Genomic DNA, 21,780 nt, shown 5'->3' with positions numbered 1-21,780 from the left:
TATTCTGGGTTTTAAGGAGCACATTGGGGCAGCCCGGGTGGCTCAGCAGTTTAGCGCGCCTTCAGCCCAGGGCCTGATCCTGGAGACCCGGGATGGAGTCTCACATTAGGCTCCCTGCAAGGAGGGAGATTCTTTTCCCTCTGCCTGTGTCTCTGCCTCACTGTCTCAAGAATAAATAAAATCTTAAATAAATAAAGGGCACATTGGGTTTGCTTCTTGTTAGTCACCTCAGCAGATAGAACCCATCTTATTATGCTCTGTTAAGTCAACTTTGACTCATTTATTTTTCATTTTCCAAAATGTCAGTGTCTCTCAATCATTGGGATCACCTCTGGTTTTCCTTATTGAGTCATGAACTTTTTTTGAAGATTCCTTTACTAGCATTTGAATGGGCTTTTGGAAAAAGTAAAAAACCCCACATGTTTAGTGTACCATATTTATATGGAAATCTTTTGCTTTGCTTTTAAAGTCCCCTTCTACCTCTACTTTTAGGCAACTCAGGTGTCATAATCCTGTAAGTCTCCTCAATTACTCCACTGGAAGGAATCTCTTCCTTCTAAAAAGTTTTATAGGCCACCTCTGATCTCTGCCACCCATTAGGTACAAATCAGAAGTGCCTTATAAGTCATTTCTATTTAATTGCTCCTAGTAGGCCATGCCAAAAGCTTCATATCCCCTCTAGGTTCTAGGTCCTGTATCTGAAAAGCACAAACTGAGATTTACTGAATAAGAAAAGTAAATTAAGCCAAATTCTAAATTAGATGAGATAAAGAAATACTCTAGAAATACTTTAGAAATACTCAGTAATGCCTTTCACACCTGAATACAATTTAGTATCATTTTCCTTAGCTTACTCTTTTCTACCCAACTAAAATGAACAATGGCAATCATTTTATCTGTGATGTCAAGGAGGGCCACTTATTAACAGTAACATCTGCCATGGTTTAAGTGTCAATAGGATATGGGTTTTAGGACAAGAAAGCCAAGAAAGATGAGACAGAAAGGCAGGTCTCATAGTTGAGGTTAAAGGAGACTATACAGCACAGTGGTGAACTCCAGCATGGCTCAATCAATGACCAGTTATGGGACATCTCTGAACTTTAGGCTCCTCATCTGAAAATGGGGATAAGGCCTACATCATCTGTGAAGGCTAACTAAACACATGAAAAGTATTTAGCAAAATTCTTACCATATGGTAAGCACTCTCTCAATATTAGGGGAAAGCCCATTTCATAGGATCTTCCTCTGTTCTTGAGATACCTATTGCTGGCTTGGCGTTATATTTGCCTCTGGAGGCAATTTTTTTTCACTGTGACACTGAATATGTTGAAACAGAAAGAATTCTTGATCATGAGATTCAAGTCCTTAGCTTTACTCCTTTTAAGAATCTTGAGACCTTAAGCAAATTTTTCTTATCTGAACATCCCAGCTTCCCTGGTAGTAGTACTGGATCAACTGGACAAAGCATGTGAGGGAGTGGCAGTTGGACCCTGTGAGGGAGTGTAACGGACTTTACATATGCTTGGATCATCATCCTCCGGCAGGAAAGTGTTGGGACTAGAACTCTCTATGGAAATAGCCTCAGGCACATCACTCCAGGACCACGGACTGATCCACAGAGGCTGGAAAAGAATCTAGGCCTTTCATTCCCTATGAGCCATGGCAAAGGTCAATTAGCAAGGGACCACAGTACCACCTAGTGGCCGTAACACCCCACTTCTCCCTCTCCCCCAGGTGTTCGGGAAATGCTGCCAGGTTCAGAACTTTCTGGTCACCTACATCAAGAGCTGATCAGTCATAGTTGGAGAGAAACCAAATACATCCCCCTGTCTCTTTTTTAATATTAACAAATACAAGCAGCAGAAAGGGCCAGCTGCTCTCTGCTGTTCCCTGAGGGAAGGCCAGAGCACAAAATTGTTCCTCTAGGCTTCCTCTAACTGCGGAGCCTGCCTTGCTCCTTCTTAGGCAGAGCTTTGTTCCAGCCCAACTTTCCTTTTCCCAAGTCCCCGGGCAGGATGGGAGGCACATGGTTGCTGGTGGTAGGACGAATACTGTAGTTCCAGCCTCTGCTCCTTTAAGCCTCAGCTTAGATGGCAGTCATTCATCCTTCGGCAACCAGAAGCCAGGAGGGCTATCAACTACACCAAGAGAAGCAGACAGTGCAACTTCAGTCATCTTCGGATGACTCCTCTTCTGCCTCTTTTAGCCACTGGATGAACCTCTGCAGCTGTAAGGAAGCAGAGTGGAGAGCTACTGAGGGAGGGGGATATAAGTAGCTTTAACAGCTACAGAGGCTGGAAAAGAATCTAGGCCTTTCATTCCCTATGAACCACGGGACCAGACAACTGCCTTGGTGACAGGAGGGCAGCCTGACTCACCTGTTGGTTCTTGCGCAACTGCCGGCCCTTGTCAGTCATATCCTTTTGGCTGAACCAGCTCAGGATTGTTTCCTCAGCCAGGATCTCCAGCTGGTAGAAAGCCATGAGTACCTGCCGAAGGCCAGCAGAAGAGATCTCAGGGACCTTGCAGAATCCAGCAAGATATAACAGAGGAAGAGGGGTCAAGATCTTAGCACTTCTCTCTACCAGACTATCAGCTTCCTTTAAAACACCAAGCAGTTGCTCTTAAAACAAATAAAAATGAGCTTTTCATTCTGCAACTGGGACTGGTATAACCTTTGGAATTATTGTCGGGTCTCCAAGATAATCTCCAAAAGGCTGCCTTACTAGCCTGACTCCAAGCTGTATTATTGCAGCAATCAGCACAATAATAGGGGTGGATGGTGCTACTAATCAAATCCCATACTGGATTCATGTTAGCCTGTTTTGTGTCTCCGTGGAGGTACCCAAGGCCTGTTTCAAAAGAAATCCAGGGCAATGGGGCTTGAGGTGGTATTCACCTTGGCCAAGGAAGTACTAAGAGCTTCATGCTCCAGGAAGAAGTCCTCAATGGCTGCCAATGCTTCCAAATGATCAGCTGCACGCTTTATGTAGTTCCTAAAAACAGGGCTCCAGGCCTTAAGCAGCTATGGAAGAAAGGAGAAGGGAGCTGCAATATATTCCTGAGCATGCACCTACATCCGGATAGCAAAGAAAGTCAATATTGGAAATATGGGACTTTTAGGATATAGGAAAACAAGAGGGGAGATGATACAGGCCTGAGGAATCATGTCAGAGGGACTTGGGAGCTGCTGGAGGTCAAGGTTGGCAGAAAAAGAAAAGATCTCCCAGGGAAAGTGAAAGGGAGTCAGATCCTACAGGCTGCCTCAAAATACCTATTACCAGCCTACAGGTTGATCTCATTCTGGGTCAAATCATTTCAGTCAGAGAATATAAAAGTCTAGGTCTATTCTGGGCATACCTTTGGGGTCTAGTAATGGTCTGAATCCTGGAGTTTCAAAGAGCACTCAGTATGAACCTAACTTGATTGCTCTGGACCAGCCAAGCCTGCTCTACTACCCAATCTGCACCCAGAGGCAAGGAGAAAGGAACCACAAGAAACAAATCCCACAATAAGACCTTCTACTCCGTATTTCCCTTAAAGTGAAACCTGGCAAGGACATGGATTTGCCTCCAGCCAATCCCTTGTACCCAGCCCCAATCTTTGCTCACGGGAAGCAGCAGGGAACAGTAACGGTTTGGGTCCAGCAGGGAATCCATTTGTTGCAGGGGGAACTCCAGGACCACGTGGCTCAGTACCTGCATCACCTCCTTTAGGCTTATGTTGTAGGCATACCTGTGGGGAGACAGGGGTGGGGGGGGTAACACGAGAGCCTTCACTGGCCATTTCAGCATACTGTAGGACTATGACTTTGGCAGGACACTCGGGAAGAAGGCGGATGGAACAACATGCAAGGAGAAGGCTTTGGAAGAGAGAAGTCTGTGCTGAGGCCAGAACCTAATGCTCTCCTTGCTCCAAATGCTACTGGCTTTGTCCATTTGGGATGTTAAAGGAATTGGTTCCTATTTGGGAAAGAAACAGGAGAGAACCTCTACCTGCCTGGGATTACCCAGAGGAGAGAAGAGGGAGGGCTGCTCTTACTTGAGAGAGTTGATCTCTAGGACTAGATTGTCACAAGAAATGTTCTCCTCCTTGCCCCGCTGTAGTGTTCCCAGTACTTCATTCTGGAATACTAAAATCAAAGCAAGAATAAGTTCATGAACCAATATGTCACTCCAGAATGCTTTAAGTTCTCTAGTTCTTAATGCTTTATACCAAACCCTTCTGGGAGAAACACAAGTCTTTGGCTAGTTGACCCAGACAGAGAATGAACTGAAGGTTTTTTTCTTTTGTCCTAGCACACTGCTCCCCGGCCAATCACCTTTGATGTCATCCATCTGTGGGGAGCCTGCTCGGCTGTCTAGTTCCTCAGAATCCATACTCTGCTCACTTTCAGTTTCACTCTCTTCTTCCATGTTGATCGTGAGTCCTGAGAACCCATATAGGTGAGAAAAAAGAAAAGTAAAGAAAGAGCTGTTGACAGAGAGCAACATATCTGCCCTGTCTGAATGAATAAAGTAATGAATAAGTAGTCACATTCTGAAGTATACACTTTTCTTCAAAATATTCGGACTTAGGGGCAGCCCAGGTGGCTCAGCGGTTTAGTGCTGCCTTCAGTCCAGGGCCTGATCCTGGAGACTTGGGATCCAGTCCCATGTCAGGCTCCCTGCATGGAGCCTGCTTCTCCCTCTGCCTGTGTCTTTGCCTCTCTTTCTCTCTCTGTCTCTCATGAATAAATAAATAAAAATCTTAAAAAAAAAAATCGGACTTATAGGCGGGAGGTGACAGGAATAAAGCCTAACCTACCCCATAGATTCTGATGTAGTTCCTCTTCCTCCTCTATGTTTAGGTCTTCAGCTTTCCAGAGGTAGCCCTGGCCAGCAGCTCCAACTTCTGCTGGATTATAACCTGGCAAAGGCATTGATCTTAAATGAACACACAAGAGAAGCACAATCCCTCTAGGAGGAAACACTGGCTTTCTCATGGGGCAGAGAGACACACAGATGCCCCACACCTGATTAGCCTCACACCTTTCAGCTTCACTTTCTCCTTTTCTTGGTTAGCCCCAGAATCATCACTGAACTGGCCATCATCCTCATCTTCCTCTGCATCTGGAGGGTGCAAAGAGATCACCGAGCCTTCAGGCAACGTGATGTCTGGGCCCACTACCACCTAGAGGATGCGAAAAGAGTGGGTGGCACAGCTCCATTAATGTGTTGGGGAAAGATACATCCTGATAATGAAAGTGACTATTTTTACTATGCTAACTTGAAGACAAATGAATCTGCTGAATTTGAACTCTCAATTCAGGTTGGATCATGGGTGGACATAAGGCCTCTCTGGCTCAATTTGGAGTCTTCATGAAGTACGGAGCAGGTCTCACCTGGGAAGTAAGGACACAGCGTGGCTTCAGTGTAACTTGTTCCTTGACTTCAGCATTGTCACAGAGCAGAGACTGATGAATCTGTGCTCCAGCAGCCACTTGGACACCCTGCCACAGGTAGGCCTGGTCCAGCACCACGTTATCACCTGGCTCAGGACAGGAAGTACTCCTGGTCACTCAGGGTTCCAGATCAGAGCCATTCCTGGAGGATGGGGCTAACTGGTAACAGCACAGCTCCCACCCAGCTGATACTCTATCTCCCAAACCATCAGAAACACCCTCTCCCTCTCTATATTCCAGCCTGAAAATAGAATAGTGCTTAGCAGGACCATCCTCCACAAGGTTTACAATAATCACTATATACCGGACTTAAGACTGTATACTGGACTTAAGAACTTAAGAACCTTCAAGATATCTAGGATCTCTTTCAGCTCAAAAACCTTATTAGAATCATATCTATGTCTAGAAGTAGAAGTAAAGCTCTCTAGCTCTTTTTATACATTTTAACTTATTTGTTTAAAGACTTATTTTTAAGTAATCTCTACATCCAACATGGGGCTTGAACTCACAACCCCTCTACCAACTGAGCCAGCCAGGCGCCCCTCTCCTTGTTCATTTTTTAAAGGGACAGTTCCATCAGAAGCATCACATTCTTATAACCAAAGTGAGTTACCAAGAAGCCAACCAGACAGCTTTGATTGAATAAAAAGAACACTGGACTTAGAATACTTAGATTCAAGTCCTAGCACTGCCTCTCATTAGCCATGACCCTGACCCTGAGGCAGACAACCTCTGAGCCTGTTTACTTGGCTATAAACTAGAGATAAATAAAACCTTGTGAAGATAAATGAAACAATGTATGCCAAAGCCCTTTGTAAACTACAGTGCACCAAAAAGATATTATTGTTGCATGTTAAGTATCCACTTGGTCCTGAATGTGAATAGGGTACTCTGGAATGTGAAGAGTCACCCAATAAGAGGCCCATAGGCCACAAATTTCACATCCCCATTCCTTCCTTTATTAAGGCAGACACTCTTATTCCTTATTCTCAGGGACTATCCTTCTGTGTCCTTATCTGGGGTCCCGTAGGTTCCTGCTCCCAGATCATCCTGATTTCCCCACCTGTGCTCACCAATGTGGCAGCCAGGGCCAATGACACTGTTGGTGATATAGCAATTGCTGCCAATGACAGTACCGGAGCCCAGAAGCACATTTTCCTCTAGGATGCTGCCATGGCCCAGGCTGACCTCAGGCCCTCGGTAAATGTTATGCCGGGAATGAGTGCAGCTCTGGGTTGTGCTGTCAGTGAAATTCGCCTCTGGAGTGAGAGGGTAGACCCATCGGCGGATGACATCAGCACAAACTGCCGCATACATGTGCAGGTTGGTGACCCGGGCACCATATTCCTTAGTTGTCACGTGCATGTGGATCTGGTTCCCTAGAATCTGAATAGGGAGAAGAAAAGGGAGGTCACCGAAGCAAGTAAAAGAGGAAGAACACACTCAGGTACAACTCTTTTCTAAACTTAAGTTACCCTCTCCCCCTCAATGTCATAGTCAAATGGGCAAGATTTTTCTTTGGGTTTCATTCCCTCTCTGTTGCAGTTCTTTTCCCTCATCCTAAGGTTCAATAAAACACAAAAGGGGACCAAAAGTTATCAGCATGGGATAATACCACAGACCTCTTCTAAAGAGGCCTGGGAGCCTTTTCTTACCTCCTCATTCACTAACAGGCCTCGCACAAAGTCATCTCGAGTTTGGTAGTCAAAGTTGTCTGTAAAGAGTTGAGCCACCTGTGGGAGGACGTTTGGTGAGGCTAAGGTGAGTGCTATACTCTGGAAACAAAAATAAGTCCCTACAGATCTATCAGATGCTATGATGGTTGGACAAGGACCAGAATCCCAAAAAGGTTCCCAAAAGGATACTGGAGTCAGGATGACAGCGACTTTTTACTGTGGAACTCAGAGTTCTACTCTTTGGATGTGCAGCCCTGGCCCTGAAAAGCTCACCTGAGGAGAGCAGATGCTGATATGACAGTCCAGTAAATCATAGCGAATCTCTACTCCATCTCTACTGCCCTGGAACAAACTCTGTGGGGAAAAGGTATAGGACTTTATTCTTTTAAAGATTTTAAAAATTTTAAAAATTTATTTGAGAGGGAGAGCACAGGGTGAGGGGCAGAGGGAGAAGCAGGCTTCCCGCTAAGCAGAGGAGGATCCAAGGACCCTGGGATCATGCCCTGAGCCGAAGGCAGATGCTTAACCGACTGAGCCACCCAGGTGCCCACCCAGGATTTTAACCTGTCTCCTGCTGAAGCCTGTCACTTTCCCACTTCAAGGACCCCAGATACCCACACACCAGAGGAAAAGAAAACCGTCGAAGGCCTTGGGTCTTCTGGAAATGGAGAACCCGGTTTGTGGTACTATCCACAGCCACTACCACATTATCCTCATGGCAACGAGTTGGGTGGCTAGGGGATGACTCTTTGAAGATCATTGTCATGACAGATACATTTTTTTCTAGCTTCCGCCTCAATCTATAAAGGATAGGAGGGAGACAGCAGCAAAATAGCAGTCTTAGGGCTCTGCTGCTAGTCACAAACCCTTTGTCCCTACCATCTTCCCATTCTGACCTGTGTTCTTCCAGAGCTCTGGTAATATTGATGTTTGAGATGACATCCCCATACACCAGAAGGAAGTCAGAGCGCACCAAGGCCTTAGCATCAACATCACGGAGAACATCCCCCAGTGATCGATATAATTCTGACGTAATTATTCGAACCACATTGAGGGATGTAGGGCGGCACCACTTGGATTTCCTAAATGAAGGGGATGAGGGGAACGAGCAAATCAGGCATAAAGATCATGTAGTGCTTCCTTATTTTTCTCACCCATTCAACATTCACACGCCTTCTTTATAGCTTTTTTTGGGTTCCTGCCAGCATTTTCTACTTCAAAGAGATTTGTAAACTATAATTAATGGTTTCAGCATCCTGTGTCACCAGTATTGTTTTATGGGTTAGAGAAACATGGTTATTTCTTCTCCAAACCCTGAAACCTGTTCCCTAACATGGATTTGCATTCAATATCCTGCTGAGATTTAGAGTATACAAAATATCCTGGGAACACACTTTCCATGCCCCTTCTCTCCATCCAAAGTCCAAACCAAATTTAGGAACTGTCCAAAGGACATCAAGCTAATATCCTAGTCTTTTTTCCCTGAACTTCCATAAATCCTGATACACACTCTTTTTCAAGAAGATTTCATCAAACATTTGTTAAATATTTATTATGTGCTTTATACTAAGCTGGGCACTGGGAATACAAGATGAGGAAGAGCTCAATATCTAGAAGCTCAGTGGAAAAAGAAAGATGTTAGTATTATAACTTCCATACTGGAGCCATTAAATAAAAGCAAAACCTATAGGACCAAACTTTATAAGTGAGATTCAGAAAAAATCCAAATATTATTCTCTAATTTTTGTTACAACTTTAGCTGCTGCTCTTCTTCTTCTTTTTTTAAAGATTTTATTTATTTATTCATGAGAGACACACAGAGAGAGAGGCAGAGACACAGGCAGAGGGAGAAGTAGGCTCCACGCAGGAGCCTGATGTGGGACTCGATACTGGAACCCCAGTATCAGGCCCTGGGCTGCAGGCGGCACTAAACCGCTGAGCCACCCGGGATGCCCCAGCTGCTCACCTTCTGATAAGTGAAGAGAAGACCCTTAGTCTTTATGATGGAGTCCAAACAGACAGATCTTTCCCCCTCACAATTGCCCCTTATTTAGCTACAACCATCCTAAGGAAACTGGAAAAAATGGCAAAACATGGAAAGAAAAATTGCAGAGCCTTACAGTAAGTGTTCCTTGATTTGAACAGCTTTCCAGCAACAAAAGACAAAGGTTTCCTGTACACCCGTGGCAGTCAGAAATTCCAGAGTGTAGTCGATTAGTGCCACATTGGCCAGGGGCAAGAGGACCTGGAGGGGAGGAGAAGAAAAAAGTCTGAAGTCTTGAATTGATGAAGGCCCTCTGGATACTACTCTTTCTTCCGCTTAAGCACAATTTTCACTTCCCTACCAGTGTTCTACTTTATCTTCGCAAGTTAAAGTAATCAGGCCCCTGCTTTTGATGCTCATGGCATGAGAAGCTAGTAAAGCATGGAATCTACTTGCTTAGCACAGGACATAGCTGCTACAGAACAGCAGGCCACCTCGGCGAAGGACAATGCTAAAAATCAATCATATCTCCAGAAACTTAAGCAGTGATAAAACCATTTTCCCCATAAAATTTCCTCCCTTGACCTTTTGCTACGGGGAGTCAGAGGCTACCCACTCCAATCACTTGTCCCAAATGAACAACCATTATTAGGTGTTTTTGGGGAGGAGTGGGAGTTAGGATTTTTCACGGACCTAATCCAGCTCCCCGTCTGACTGAACTGGGGACTCCTGAGTGACCCAGCAATCCCTAAAACTAGCTCCTCCAGTTCCCCCAGCATCTAGACAACACGGGGTCTGCTGGCAACCAACCACTAAACCTGTTCTGTCCTCCTTTTGACAGATGGCATCGGCTGTCATTAAAACCTGGAAAGAAAGAAAAAAAAAAAGCACACCCATCGAGACTCAAGACAGCTGTTACTATGGGATCAGACTGTTGACCGGTCTGCTCTATTTTTAAGCATACGGCCTCCCTTTTGCAGGCAAAAGGACGTGCTGTTCCCACTCACCCAAGGATCTCCTTTTCCACAGCATAATTAAAGGCATTACGGCCTCCCTCTGAGGCACTGCATCCCCGTGTGAAGGCTTCTCACAAGAGCTGCTTCTACATTTAGCCCTCTGCATGCCTTCCAAACCTGAGGTGGCCAGTGCTACGAGAGCCCATCCGCCAGAGCACTCCTCACTAGGCAGCCGAAAGAATAACCTGCTCTAGCCCGGCCACCTTCGGGCTCTCCGGCTGCTCCCGCGCGCGGCGCTCACCCGAGGCTGGTCCTTGGAGATGGGGAAGAAGCGGCGATTGAAGCCATCGGCCACCAGAACTGCTTGCAGGGGCGGCGGCGGTTCCTCCTCCGCCCCTTTGACTCCCCCACCGCCTCCGCCGCCGCCGCCTCCCGGCCCGGGGCCGCTGCGCTTGTTGGCCCGGCTAGCCACTGCAGCGGGCACGTTCGCCGCCATCTTCCCTCACGGCCGCCACTTCCGCACGGAAGCTGACACCGCTCGCAGTAGGGGACAAAAAGGGCCCGGCCCTCGAAACGCGAAGGAGAAAAGAAGGGAAGGGGGGTGGAGACTAAGGGGAGAGCAGTGCGCAGGCGTGGCTCGTAGGCACCGCCCCGCCTGGGGTGTGAGCGGGGAGGAGCTAGTAGTGAGCGCACCGCGGGCCGAGGCGCGGGGTGGGTTGCAGTCCTAAGGACCTCAGACTCGATTTGCAGGTATAGTAGGCCTTCATTTGTACGGGAACAAGCGGAGGTTCTTGAGGGATGCTAGGACTTGGGGTCTCTGCGAAGAGGCCAGGTCCATTAAGTATATAATCAGCCTCGCCCGGAGCATTAACAATTGTTGTCCTCCATCTACATTCTAGTCGCTTAAATGTGACCCGGCACCTTGGGGAGCTCGGGGAACCCAGTCTGTCATCCCCGTCCCTCAGGGAACTCACGGTCCACCTAAATACAGAACCTGGTATAGGAGGGAGAGTAGTAGTTCTGTTGAGCGCTGATGGTGGCCAGGGGACGATACGAGCGTTAAGTCATTTAATTCTTCACACATTTCTGCAAGAACAGCTTATCATTCGTTCGTTCATTCATTCATTCATTCATTCATTCATTCATTTCTTGAACTCTCAGAAGGGTGAACCTCCCACCCAGCTACTAAGGGAAGAACTGGTCCTGGAGCCTGATCTGTCTGACTTCATAGTTTCACAGTCTTTCTGCTTAAATGATGTGGGGATGAAAGTTACGATTTTATGATTTCATTTCTTCGTTCATTCGGTCTATCAGCATTTATTGAAACCCTACTGATCATTAGAGTGGAATTGGGGCGGATCCAGGAACACCCATAAAGTTGAGTGGGACTGGAATTAAGCCTTGGAGGCGGAAGGAACTGCGAGCCCAAAGGTGCAAAGCTCTAGGCTCCGAAGGTGCGGTAGGATTGGGGGGAAAAGGGGATCCCTGGGTGGCTCAGCGGTTTGGCGCCTGCCTTTGACCCAGGGCGCGATCCTGGAGTCCCGGGATCGAGTCCCACATCAGGCTCCATGCCAGGAGCGGCGAGCAAGGTGGCGGCTGCAGGGAGAAAACCAGGCCTGTTGGGGAGCCAGACTGTGGGGACTCAGTGGAAGGGAGGTACTGCAGCTTGGGCGTCATTTGGTAGATCAGGAGCTTTCCAGTAAGGCCCCCCGCCCTTTCCGCCCAAATTCCAGGATCCCCTTATCCTGCAGTTTCTGCAAACGTTGTTCCCAGGCCAGCGTTGCACGTTGGGATTGCACGTGGGAAGGCTTAGATTTCTTGTTTTCATATAGGACCAGGGAGATCTTTCATTTCTTCCCCATACTAGTGAATGATAGCGCTGGGCAAAAACCTTTTCTTTTTTCTTTCTTTTCTTTTCTTTTCTTTTCTTTTCTTTTCTTTTCTTTTCTTTCTTTTCTTTTCTTTCTTTCTTTCTTTCTTTCTTTCTTTCTTCTTTCTTTCTTTCTTTCTTTCTTCATGAGAAACACAGAGAGAGGCAGAGACATAGGCAGAGGGAGAAACAGGTGCCTGGAGGGAGCCCGATGTGGGACACGGTCCAGCACCCCAGGATCACGCCCTTAACCAAAGGCAGATGCTCAAGCACTGAGCTAAACAGGCATCCCCAAAATCCATTTCTTAAGGATTTTGGAAAATGTAGCCTGGAGAAGGAAAGGCAGAAGGCAACTTAGTAAATGTTTTCAATTAAATTTATGTACATTGAAAAGAATGCTATTCTACTGTCCTACAAATCCATAGGCAGGAAGAGAAAAAAAAAAAGGATGATTAAATTGGACTAGTGGGGATCTCTGGGTGGCTCAGTGGTTTAGCACCGCCTTTGGCCCAGGGCGTGATCCTGGAGACCCAGGATCGAGTCCCACATCGGGCTCCCTGCATGGAACCTGCTTCCCCCTCTGCCTGTGTCTTTGCCTCTTTGTGTGTGTGTGTCTCTCATGAATAAATAAAATAAAACCTTTTAAAAAAATAAATAAATTGGACTAGTGATTTGTAGACACAGAGACAGAGGTGGGGTGATGGTGGTAGTGGTGGAGGTAAAGCATATGGAAAGCAGGTTCAATTTTGGAAAATTTTATTCATTCATTCATTCATTCATTCATTCATGAGAAACACACACACACACACACACACACAGGCAGAGACACAGGCAGAAGCAGGTTCCATGCAGGGAGCCTGAAGTGGGACTCGATCCCAGGTCTCCAGGATCACACCCTGGGCTGAAGGTGGTGCTAAACTGCAGAGCCACCCGGGCTGCCCCAATTTTGGAAAATTTTAAATCACTCTTGTGACCCAGGAAAGTGGTAAGTGATAAAACCAGGCCTTCTAATTCTGAAGACAAGTAACTGGGTAGATAAGGGTTTTAATGGATGGGTCTCAGGGAGAATGTTTGTTTCAAAACTTACTCGACCCAATAACAATAACAACAACAATCCAAACAAAAATGAGTCAAGTACATGAAAAGATGCTCAACGTCTCTAAACATTAGGGAATTACAAATTAAAAGTACAATGAGGTGTCACCTTGCATCCATTGAGATGGCCACTATCAAAAAGCCAAAACAAAACAAAACGGAAAATAACAAGTGTTAGTGAGGATGTGGAGAAATTGGAATCCTTGTGCAGTTAGTGAGAATGTAAAACAGTAAAGCTGCTGTGGAAAACAGGACAGTGGTTCTTCAAAATATTAAACATAGAATTATCATATGATTCAGCAATTCTACTTCTGGATATATACCCCAAAAAAGTGAAAGCAGGGACCTATTCTCCAATTATCTTAGACCTTTGGTACCTTTTGATAGAGTGTCCCAGAACTCTAAAGAGGGCCTCACCATATCTACAATGTACAGTGTATCTACCCCAGGATACCTGTGGGAAGCTGTTTGACTTGGCTACTCTGAAACCAGTTTTCTTGAAGACACCTTGAGCTTTGTGGATGGAGAGAGAGCCAATAGGGTTCTGGAGACAGCATTGCCAAGAAGAAAAAAAGTATGGCTAATGGATCAGCTTATCAGAGTCTTGAATCTATGGAGCAGGGATTATAGGAACAGTATGATACTATATCTGACCTGATCTTTATCCAGCCTCCCCCAAGGGACATGTGCTTCTGGAGGGGGAGGCTATGGTATGAAGAAGAGGAACCAGGTAGGGTGACCATCTGTCCCTGTTGTCCAGGACTAATCCATTTTTTAGCTTATACATGTCTAACAGGTTGTCACGTGATGCTGATGTTTTTAGCGCTGAAAGTCCTATATCCTGGACTCAAGCAAACTCTCAGTCCTTGGCAAATTGGAATGTTTGGTTACCATAGAGGCAGGTCACTAGTCGTCAGGAGTTCTGCTGTGGTAACTCTCCCCTTAAAGAGCCTACCTGGAGAAATAACCAGAGCTTCCTCAATACCTGGACAAGAAGGAGACCCTGAGTCTGGTGGGCCAGAGGATATTAGCAACACTGTGGTGCTTACTGGTAGCAGAACTGCAAAACATCAAAGACAAAAAGAGCTTAAAGGCAGCCAGAGAGAAAATATATATCCAAAGGGGAACAAAAATTAGATTGAGCAAAAATGGAAGCCAGAAGATAATAGCATAACATCTTTAAAATGTTGAGAGAAAATACTGTCAGCCTAGAATTCTCTTCACAGAGAAATTATCTTTCAAGAACAAGGGTGAAATACATACATTTTCAGAATTTTTTTTAAAAAAGATTTTATTTATTTATTTATTCGTGAGAGATACACAGAGAGAGGCAGAGACATAGGCAGAGGGAGAAGCAGGCTCCCTGTGGGGGAGGACAGGAGAAGGGCTGGTGCTGCAGAAGGAAAACGTTGAGGGAAACCCTGTTACTGGGAGACTCTGAAGGCACCACACCTCTTGGTGTCCAGATGGAGCTGCATGCTAGCCACCCAAACGGAAGAGTCAAAGAGGAAAGTAATGCCATGCCTCTGTGTCAAGCTTTATTAATCTTCAAGCAAATTCCCCACCGGCCACTTTCCTGAACATCCAAAGAATAAAGCTGCCCTCAGGAGTTGAACACAAGTCCAAGGAATGCCTGGGACTCCCAGAATGTATGTATACCAACCTCCAGCTTCACACCCAACTTGCCCAACAACAGGTGGCTATTTTGGCTATCCATGACATAGCTGGCTCCTGGGAGGGGAAGCAAGAAGTCTTCCCTTCCAGTCTTATCCTGCAATCTGCTGTTAAATCACCTGTCCCAGTTCAGTAAATGAATTGTGGAACAACAACAAAAAAATCAATGTGGGACTCGATCCCAGGACTCCAGGATCACAACCTGAGCTGAAGGCAGATGCTCAACCACTGAGCCACCCAGGTGCCCCATATTTTCAGATTAATAAAAACATATAATTAATCATCAAAAGACCTTTATTTGGAACTTCTTAAGTTCTACTGTCCAGTGCAGTAGCCACTAGCCACATATGGCTATTTAAGTTAAAATTATAAAATAAAAAATAAATAAAATAAAATTATAAAATAATAAATTCAGTGATTAGTCACATTTGCCATATTTCGAGTGTTCAGTAACCAAGTGTGGCCAGTAGCTTGTATATTGGACAGTACAGATATTGATGATTTCCACCATTTTGAACAGCATATTGAATAGCACTTTTAAAAGATCTACCTCAAGCAGAAGGAGAAAATTCCAGAACAAAGGTCTGAGATGCAGAATGGAAGATCTAGTAAAAAAAAAAAAAAAAAAAAAGAGTAAATGTGTGAGTAAATCTCACATATATATAGGATTTATAGGCTATAAATAATATTAATGTCTAAACTGAGGAGGGTTAAAAAAAGAAAGTGCCAAATTACTTGCACATATAAGTCAAGAAGGAGATGATTAGAGTTAAAATATTCTAAGATCTTTTTATTATTCATGTAAAAAGTGGATCAAAAAATTTAACAATATGCTGTTTACAAGCAACACACTTAAATATAAGTACTCAGAAAAGCTGAGAGAGATGAAAAAAGATGCACCAGGCAAATATTGTTCAAAACAAATCTGTTGATAAATTTTACAAGAAATTGAAACACTTTATAATGATAAAGCTTTAATTTGCCAGGAAGATAAAATATTTCAAATTCTGTGCTCCTAAAATGAAGCTTCAAAGCATATGAAGTAAAAATTGACAAAACTACAAGAAATAATTGACAAACACACCATTATAGTAAAAGGTTTTAAATATATTTCTCTCAGTATTTGGTAAATCAAAAAGATAAATGAATAAGGATACAGAAGACTTGAATATCACAATTAACCATTTTGATTTAATAGATATATGTAGAACACCGTTCAATAAGTGAATAATACACATTATTTCCAGATGCCTGTGGGACATTTGTGAGTATTAACCATGCATAAAGCAAACCTCAACAGATATCAAGGAATTGGTATTATATAGACCCTTTCCATGAAAAATATGGTCCGAGAGCAACATTAGCATCACGTGACAACCTGTTAGACATGTATAAGCTAAAAAAAGAAAAAAGGAATGTATAAGCTCAGGGACACCTAGCTGGCTTAGTTGGTAGACCATGTGACTCTTGATCTCAGGGTCCTGAGTCCAAGGCCCACATTGGGCATGGAGCTTACTTTAAAAAAAAAAGTAAAAAAATCAGGCCCACCCCCAGATCTCCTGGGTCAAAATCTGCATTTTGACAAGATCCCCAGAGGATTCATGTGTGTATTAAAGTTTGATACAAACCATGTTTTCTTGTCCCTCTTTCTTTTTTTAATGTATTTTTAAATTTTTTAAAAATGTAAGTAATCTCGGGGATCCCTGGGTGGCTCAGCGGTTTGGCGCCTGCCTTTGGCCCAGGGCACGATCCTGGAGTCCCGGGATCAAGTTCCGCGTCGGGCTCCCTGCGTGGAGCCTGCTTCTCCCTCTGCCTGTGTCTCTGCCTCTCTCTCTCTCTCTCTCTCTCTCTCTCTCTCTCTCTCGCTATGTCTATCATGAATAAATAAATAAATAAATATTAAAAAAAATAAAAATTTAAGTAATCTCTATACCTGATGTGGAACTCAAACTCACAGCCCTGAGATTAAGAGTCACATGCTCTTCCAACCCAGCCAGCCAGGCACCCCATAAGAAGGCTTTTTAAAAAAAATGTAAACTCCTAAGCCCAACATGAGGGTTAAACTCACAATAACACAAAGTATGTTTCCTAACCACAGTATAATTAAGTTAGAAATCAATAATATGAAGATAATTAAGAAGATTCCATGTATTTGGAAATTAAAAACACCTCTGAAAATAGTTATACATACATATATATCTCATGTGTATATTGTATGACATATGATCATATATATATATGTATATATATACATATATATATATATATATGATACAGTTTATTCCATCTGCAGATAATACTTGTGTATTTGTCAACCCTGGCTGGTTTCCTGAGTCTGTAACCCCAAAATTGATAATCACTGCCTCAAACTTTGTGCCATAATACTAGTTTAACTGTAGATAATATTTTGAGAACCAGTAATGTGCTTTTTTTTTTTTTATCTTTCTGAATATGTGACATCATCATAGCTGGTTTGAGGTCTGCATCTGCCTGAGAAGAGATTAGGATGTGTCACAGAAAGGAGACAAAAGGAAAGAAAAAGGCAAGGATTTTTTTTTTTTTTAAGATTTTATTTATTTGAGAGAAAGAGCATGAGTGAGAGAGAGCATGAGCAGGGGGAGGGGCAGAAGGAAAAGCAGACTCCCTGCTGAGCAGGGCTCCGAAAACAGGGCTTGATCTCAGGATCCTGGGATCGTGACCTGAGCTGAAGGTAGATGCTTAACTGACTGAGGCACCCAGGTGCCCCAATAGTTTTTTTTTTTTAAGATTTTATTTCTTTATTTGAGAGAGTGAGCAAGAGAGAATATGAGTGGGAGAAGGGGCAGAGGAGAGGGAGGGAGAGGCAGGTTCCCCACGGAGCAGGGAGCTTGGTCCCAGGACCTTAGAATCATGATCTGAGCTAAAGGCAGAGGTTTCGCTGACTGAGCCATCCAGGCACCCCAAGAAACAGCATTATTTTAAAAACCTTTTATAATGTAAAAGTTCAAATATATACAAAAGTAGAAAAAGTGGTATAATGAATCCTTGTGTACCTGGCACCATATAAAACAATGATCAGGGATCCCTGGGTGGCGCAGCGGTTTAGCACCTGCCTTTGGCCCAGGGCACGATCCTGGAGACCGGGGATCGAATCCCACGTCGGGCTCCCGGTGCATGGAGCCTGCTTCTCCCTCTGCCTGTGTCTCTGCCTCCCTCCCTCTCTCTCTCTCTCTCTCTCTCTCTCTCTCTCTCTCTCTCTCTGTGACTATCATAAAAAAAATAAAAAAAAATAAAACAATGATCAACTCCTAAAGAATTTTATTCCATCTGTAGCACCCCCCCATTTTTGCCTTTCCCTTTGGATTGTTTTATTTTTAAAGATTTTATTTATTTATTTGAGAGAGAGAGCAGAAGAGAGAATGAGCTCGGGGGAGGCGCAGAGGGAGAGGGAGAAATAGGCTCCCTGCTGAGCATGGAGCCCGATGTAGGGCTTGATCCTAGGACCCTGAGATCATGACCTGAGCCAAAGGCAGATGTTTTACCAACTGAGCCACCCAGGCGCCACTCCCTTTGGATTATTATTATTATTTTAAAGATTTTATTAATTTATTAATGAGAGTGGCTCATGACTTGAACCTAGACCAAGCGTCAGAGTATTAACTGACTGAGCCACCCAGACACCCCTGTGCTTTCTCTTTGAACAGTTTATTGTTTTACAGGGTCAAAAGAAGAAAGCTCATACATGCAGTTGTTGAAATATCTCCCAAGTTTTTCTCTTTTCTTTTTTTAAAAATAATTTTTTAAAAAGATTTTATTCATTCATGAGAAACAGAGACAGGCAGAGACATAGACAGAGGGAGAAGCAGGCTCCCGCAGGAAGTCCTATGTGGGACTCAATCCTGGGTCTTTGGGATCACGCCCCAAGCTAAAGGCAGACGCTCAACCACTGAGCCACCCAGGCATCCCATTTTTCTCTTTTCAAAAAAATATTTTGGAATAATTTTAGATTCACAGAAAAGTTGCAAAATAGTATAGAGTTTCCTAATATTCTTTCCCTAATGTTAACATTAACATTAACTGTAATGTTAACATTAACCGTAGTATAATTATGAAAGCCAGGAACTGGTATAATATTAAGTAAGCTACAGAGTTTATTAGAATTTTAACAATTTTCCCCTTCAATATCACTTTTTTCTGTTCCAGCATTCCACCAAGGTCCCCCATTGCATTACATTTGTTTTCACTTCCCGTAGTGTCCTCCAATCTGTGACAACTCTTCAGTCTTTCCTTGTCTTTCTTGACTTTGATACTTTTGATAAGTACTGATCAGTTATTTTTGTAGAATATCACTCAATTTCATTTTATTTAGCAGCTTTAGAATTACGTACCATATAGTCCACTTATTTAACATGCACACTTCAATGTTTTTACTATATTTACATGAGGTGTGCAACTATCCCCATAATCTAACTTTAGTACATTTTCATCATCCCATAAAGAAACCTTATACCCATTAGCAGTTACTCCCCTTTCCTCCCAACTGAATGCTGTCTCCTCCACCAGCCATAGCCAGCTCCTTATCTACTTTGTATCTCTGTGGATGTGCCTATTCTGGACATTTTATATAAATGGTATGACAGTGTGGCCTTTTGTGTATTTCATTTAACATAGTGTTCTCAAAGTTCATCCATGCTCTGGCATGTATCAGTACTTCATTCTTTTTTAATGATCAAATAATATTCCATCATAAGTATATACTAGATTTTGTTTATCTATCATCAGTGGATCGGCATTTGGCTTGTTTCCATTTCTTGGCAATTATTATAAATAATACTACTATGAACATTTGTATACAAGTCTGTGTGGACATACGTTTTTATTTGTCTTGAGTATATACGTTGGAGTAGAGTTGTTGAGTTGTATGGTAAGTCTATTTTAACATTTTGAGGAACCATTAAACTATGCTCCAAAGAGGCTGAACCATTTTACATTCCCATCAGCAAAGTATTCAGTTTCAAAGGTTCATATTCAAAGATTCCACTTTCTCTATGTCCTCACCAATACTTGTTATTATCTGTCTTCTTAATTATAGCCATCCTTATGAGTATGAATGGTGTCTCATTGTGATATTGTTTTTTTTAAATTTTTATTTATTTATGATAGTCACACACACACACACAGAGAGAGAGGCAGAGACATAGGCAGAGGGAGAAGCAGGCTCAATGCACCGGGAGCCCGACGTGGGATTCGATCCCGGGTCTCCAGGATCATGCCCTGGGCCAAAGGCAGGCGCTAAACCGCTGCGCCACCCAGGGATCCCTATTGTTTTTTTTTTAATTGTGATTTTGATATGGATTTTCCTAATGACTAAGATGTTGAGCATCTTTTAATATTTATTGGCCATTTGTATATCTTCTTTGATGAAATAGCTGTTCAAATTATTTGCTTTTTTAAAAAATTGGTTATCTACTTACTGTTGCGTTGTAAGAATATAATAATATTATTATTTATATAATCTGGAGACAAGTCCTTTATCAGATATATGAACTTCAAATATTTTTTTCCCCAGTGTGTGGGGTTTGTTTTTCCTTTCCTTTCCTTTCCTTTCCTTTCCTTTCCTTTCCTTTCCTTTCCTTTCCTTTCCTTTCCTTTCCTTTCCTTTCCTTTCCTTTCCTTTCCTTTCCTTTCCTTTCCTTTCCTTTCCTTTCCTTTCCTTTCCTTTCCTTCCGATTTTATTTTCAAGTAATCTCAACACCCAATGTGGGGCTCACACCCACAGCCCCAAGATCAAGAGTTGCATATTTCACTGACTGAGGCAGCCAGGTGCCCCTCCCACTTTCTTGATGATTCTTTTAAAGCACAAAGGTTTTAAATTTTGATGAAGTCCTATTTATCTACCTTTTATCATTTGTGCATTTGATGTTGTATCTTTTTTTTTTTAAGATTTTCTTTATTTATTCATGAGAGAGACACAGAGAGAGAGAGAGAGGCACAGACACAGGCAGAGGGAGAAGCAGGCTCCACGCAGGGAGCCCGATGTGGGACTCGATCCTGGGTTTCCAGGATCACACCCTGGACCGAAGGCAGGCGCCAAACCGCTGAGCCACCGGGCTGCCCTTGATGTTGTATCTAAGAAACCCATTAACAAACCAAAGATTATGAAGATTTACTCCTATGTAAAAAACTATATAAAAACTCCTATATTTTTCAAAAAAACCCTCTTTTCTATGAGTTTTAGCTTTTACTTTTAGTTCTGTGATCTACTTTGAGTTAATTTTTCTTAAGATTTTTTTTTTTTCTTAATTCATTTGAGAGAGAGAAAGGGCAAGAGAGCTTGAGCAGGGGGAGGGTCAAAGGGAGAGGGCAAAGCAGACTCCCTGCTGAGCAGGCAGCCCAACCAGAGGCTGGTGGAGCCCAGGACCCTGGGATCATGAACCTAAGCCAAAGGCAGACACTTAATTAACTGAGCCACCTAAGCACCCTTGAGTTAATTTTTTGTGCAGGTGAGTTGGGAATCCAAAGTCATTCTTTTGCATATTGAAATGTAATTGTCCTACTATCATTTGCTGAAAAAATTATTCTTTGTCCACTTTGAATTGTCTTGGTCTCTTTGGGTTTTTAAAAATTATTAATTAATTAATTTTTAAGATTTTATTTATGTGAAAGAGAGAGAGCACAAGCAGGGGTGGGACAGAGGGAGAGGGAGAAGCAGACTCTCTGCTGAGCAGGGAACTCCATGTGGGACTGGATCCTAGGACCCTGGGATCATGACCTGAGCCAAAGCAGATGCTTACTTAACTGACTGAGGTACCTAGGTGTCCAGTTTTGGGGTTTTTCTTTTCTTTTCTTTTCTTTTCTTTTCTTTTCTTTTCTTTTCTTTTCTTTTTCTTTTCCTTTTTTTTCTTTTTTTTTACAGATTTATTTATTTGAGAGTGAGAGTTGAGTGGGGGGAGGGGCAAAGGGAGCTAATTCTCAAGGGGACTCCCAGCTGAGTGCAGAGCCCCACACAGGGCTCAGTTCCAGGACCCTGAAATCATGACCTGAGCTGAAATCAAGAGCTGGCCGCTTGACCACCTGAGCTACCCAGGTGCTTCTGTCTTGGT

The 21,780-nt window shown here is 43.4% G+C and overlaps 1 protein-coding gene, 1 long non-coding RNA gene and 1 pseudogene across 2 annotated transcripts in view; 2 read left to right on the top strand and 1 right to left on the bottom strand.

Moving 5' to 3' along the window:
- Nucleotides 1-1,817: 1,817 nt before the first annotated feature.
- Nucleotides 1,818-10,617, bottom strand: EIF2B5 (eukaryotic translation initiation factor 2B subunit epsilon). Its single transcript, XM_055308349.1, has 16 exons — nucleotides 10,361-10,617; nucleotides 9,240-9,364; nucleotides 8,016-8,201; nucleotides 7,742-7,919; nucleotides 7,393-7,473; nucleotides 7,099-7,176; nucleotides 6,517-6,829; nucleotides 5,384-5,529; nucleotides 5,031-5,172; nucleotides 4,807-4,908; nucleotides 4,322-4,429; nucleotides 4,042-4,132; nucleotides 3,612-3,735; nucleotides 2,900-3,025; nucleotides 2,379-2,489; nucleotides 1,818-2,227 (listed from the first exon to the last, which is right to left on the bottom strand). The coding sequence occupies exons 1-16, from the start codon at nucleotides 10,553-10,555 to the stop codon at nucleotides 2,168-2,170; spliced, it is 2,166 nt and encodes a 721-aa protein (XP_055164324.1). The 5' UTR covers nucleotides 10,556-10,617; the 3' UTR covers nucleotides 1,818-2,167.
- Nucleotides 10,618-10,749: 132 nt separating this feature from the next.
- The window catches only part of LOC129498332 (uncharacterized), a 48,126-nt gene continuing 37,095 nt past the window's right edge, over nucleotides 10,750-21,780 (top strand). The window contains exon 1 of the long non-coding RNA XR_008662106.1: nucleotides 10,750-10,809. This is a non-coding gene — a long non-coding RNA (uncharacterized LOC129498332). The remainder of the gene's footprint in view (nucleotides 10,810-21,780) is intronic.
- LOC129498331 (TSSK6-activating co-chaperone protein-like) lies at nucleotides 14,467-14,838 on the top strand (annotated as a pseudogene).

The sequence above is a fragment of the Nyctereutes procyonoides genome, unplaced genomic scaffold (assembly GCF_905146905.1).
Source record: "Nyctereutes procyonoides isolate TBG_1078 unplaced genomic scaffold, NYPRO_anot_genome, whole genome shotgun sequence".
Lineage (NCBI taxonomy): Eukaryota > Metazoa > Chordata > Mammalia > Carnivora > Canidae > Nyctereutes > Nyctereutes procyonoides.
The sequence above is the reverse complement of the archived record's forward strand: the minus strand, read 5'-3'. Positions and strand labels throughout refer to the sequence as shown.

What these genes read in the sequence shown, in the direction of transcription:
- EIF2B5 (XM_055308349.1), bottom strand. Translation starts at nt 10,555, where the DNA reads ATGGCGGCGAACGTGCCCGCTGCAGTGGCTAGCCGGGCCAACAAGCGC. An exon ending in GCCTGTTAGTGAATGAGGAG is followed by an intron (nt 6,830 to 7,098) that starts GTAAGAAAAGGC and finishes CTCCCTATTCAG; the next exon opens with ATTCTAGGGAACCAGATCCA. An exon ending in ACAGATGGATGACATCAAAG is followed by an intron (nt 4,133 to 4,321) that starts GTGATTGGCCGG and finishes CTTTGATTTTAG; the next exon opens with TATTCCAGAATGAAGTACTG.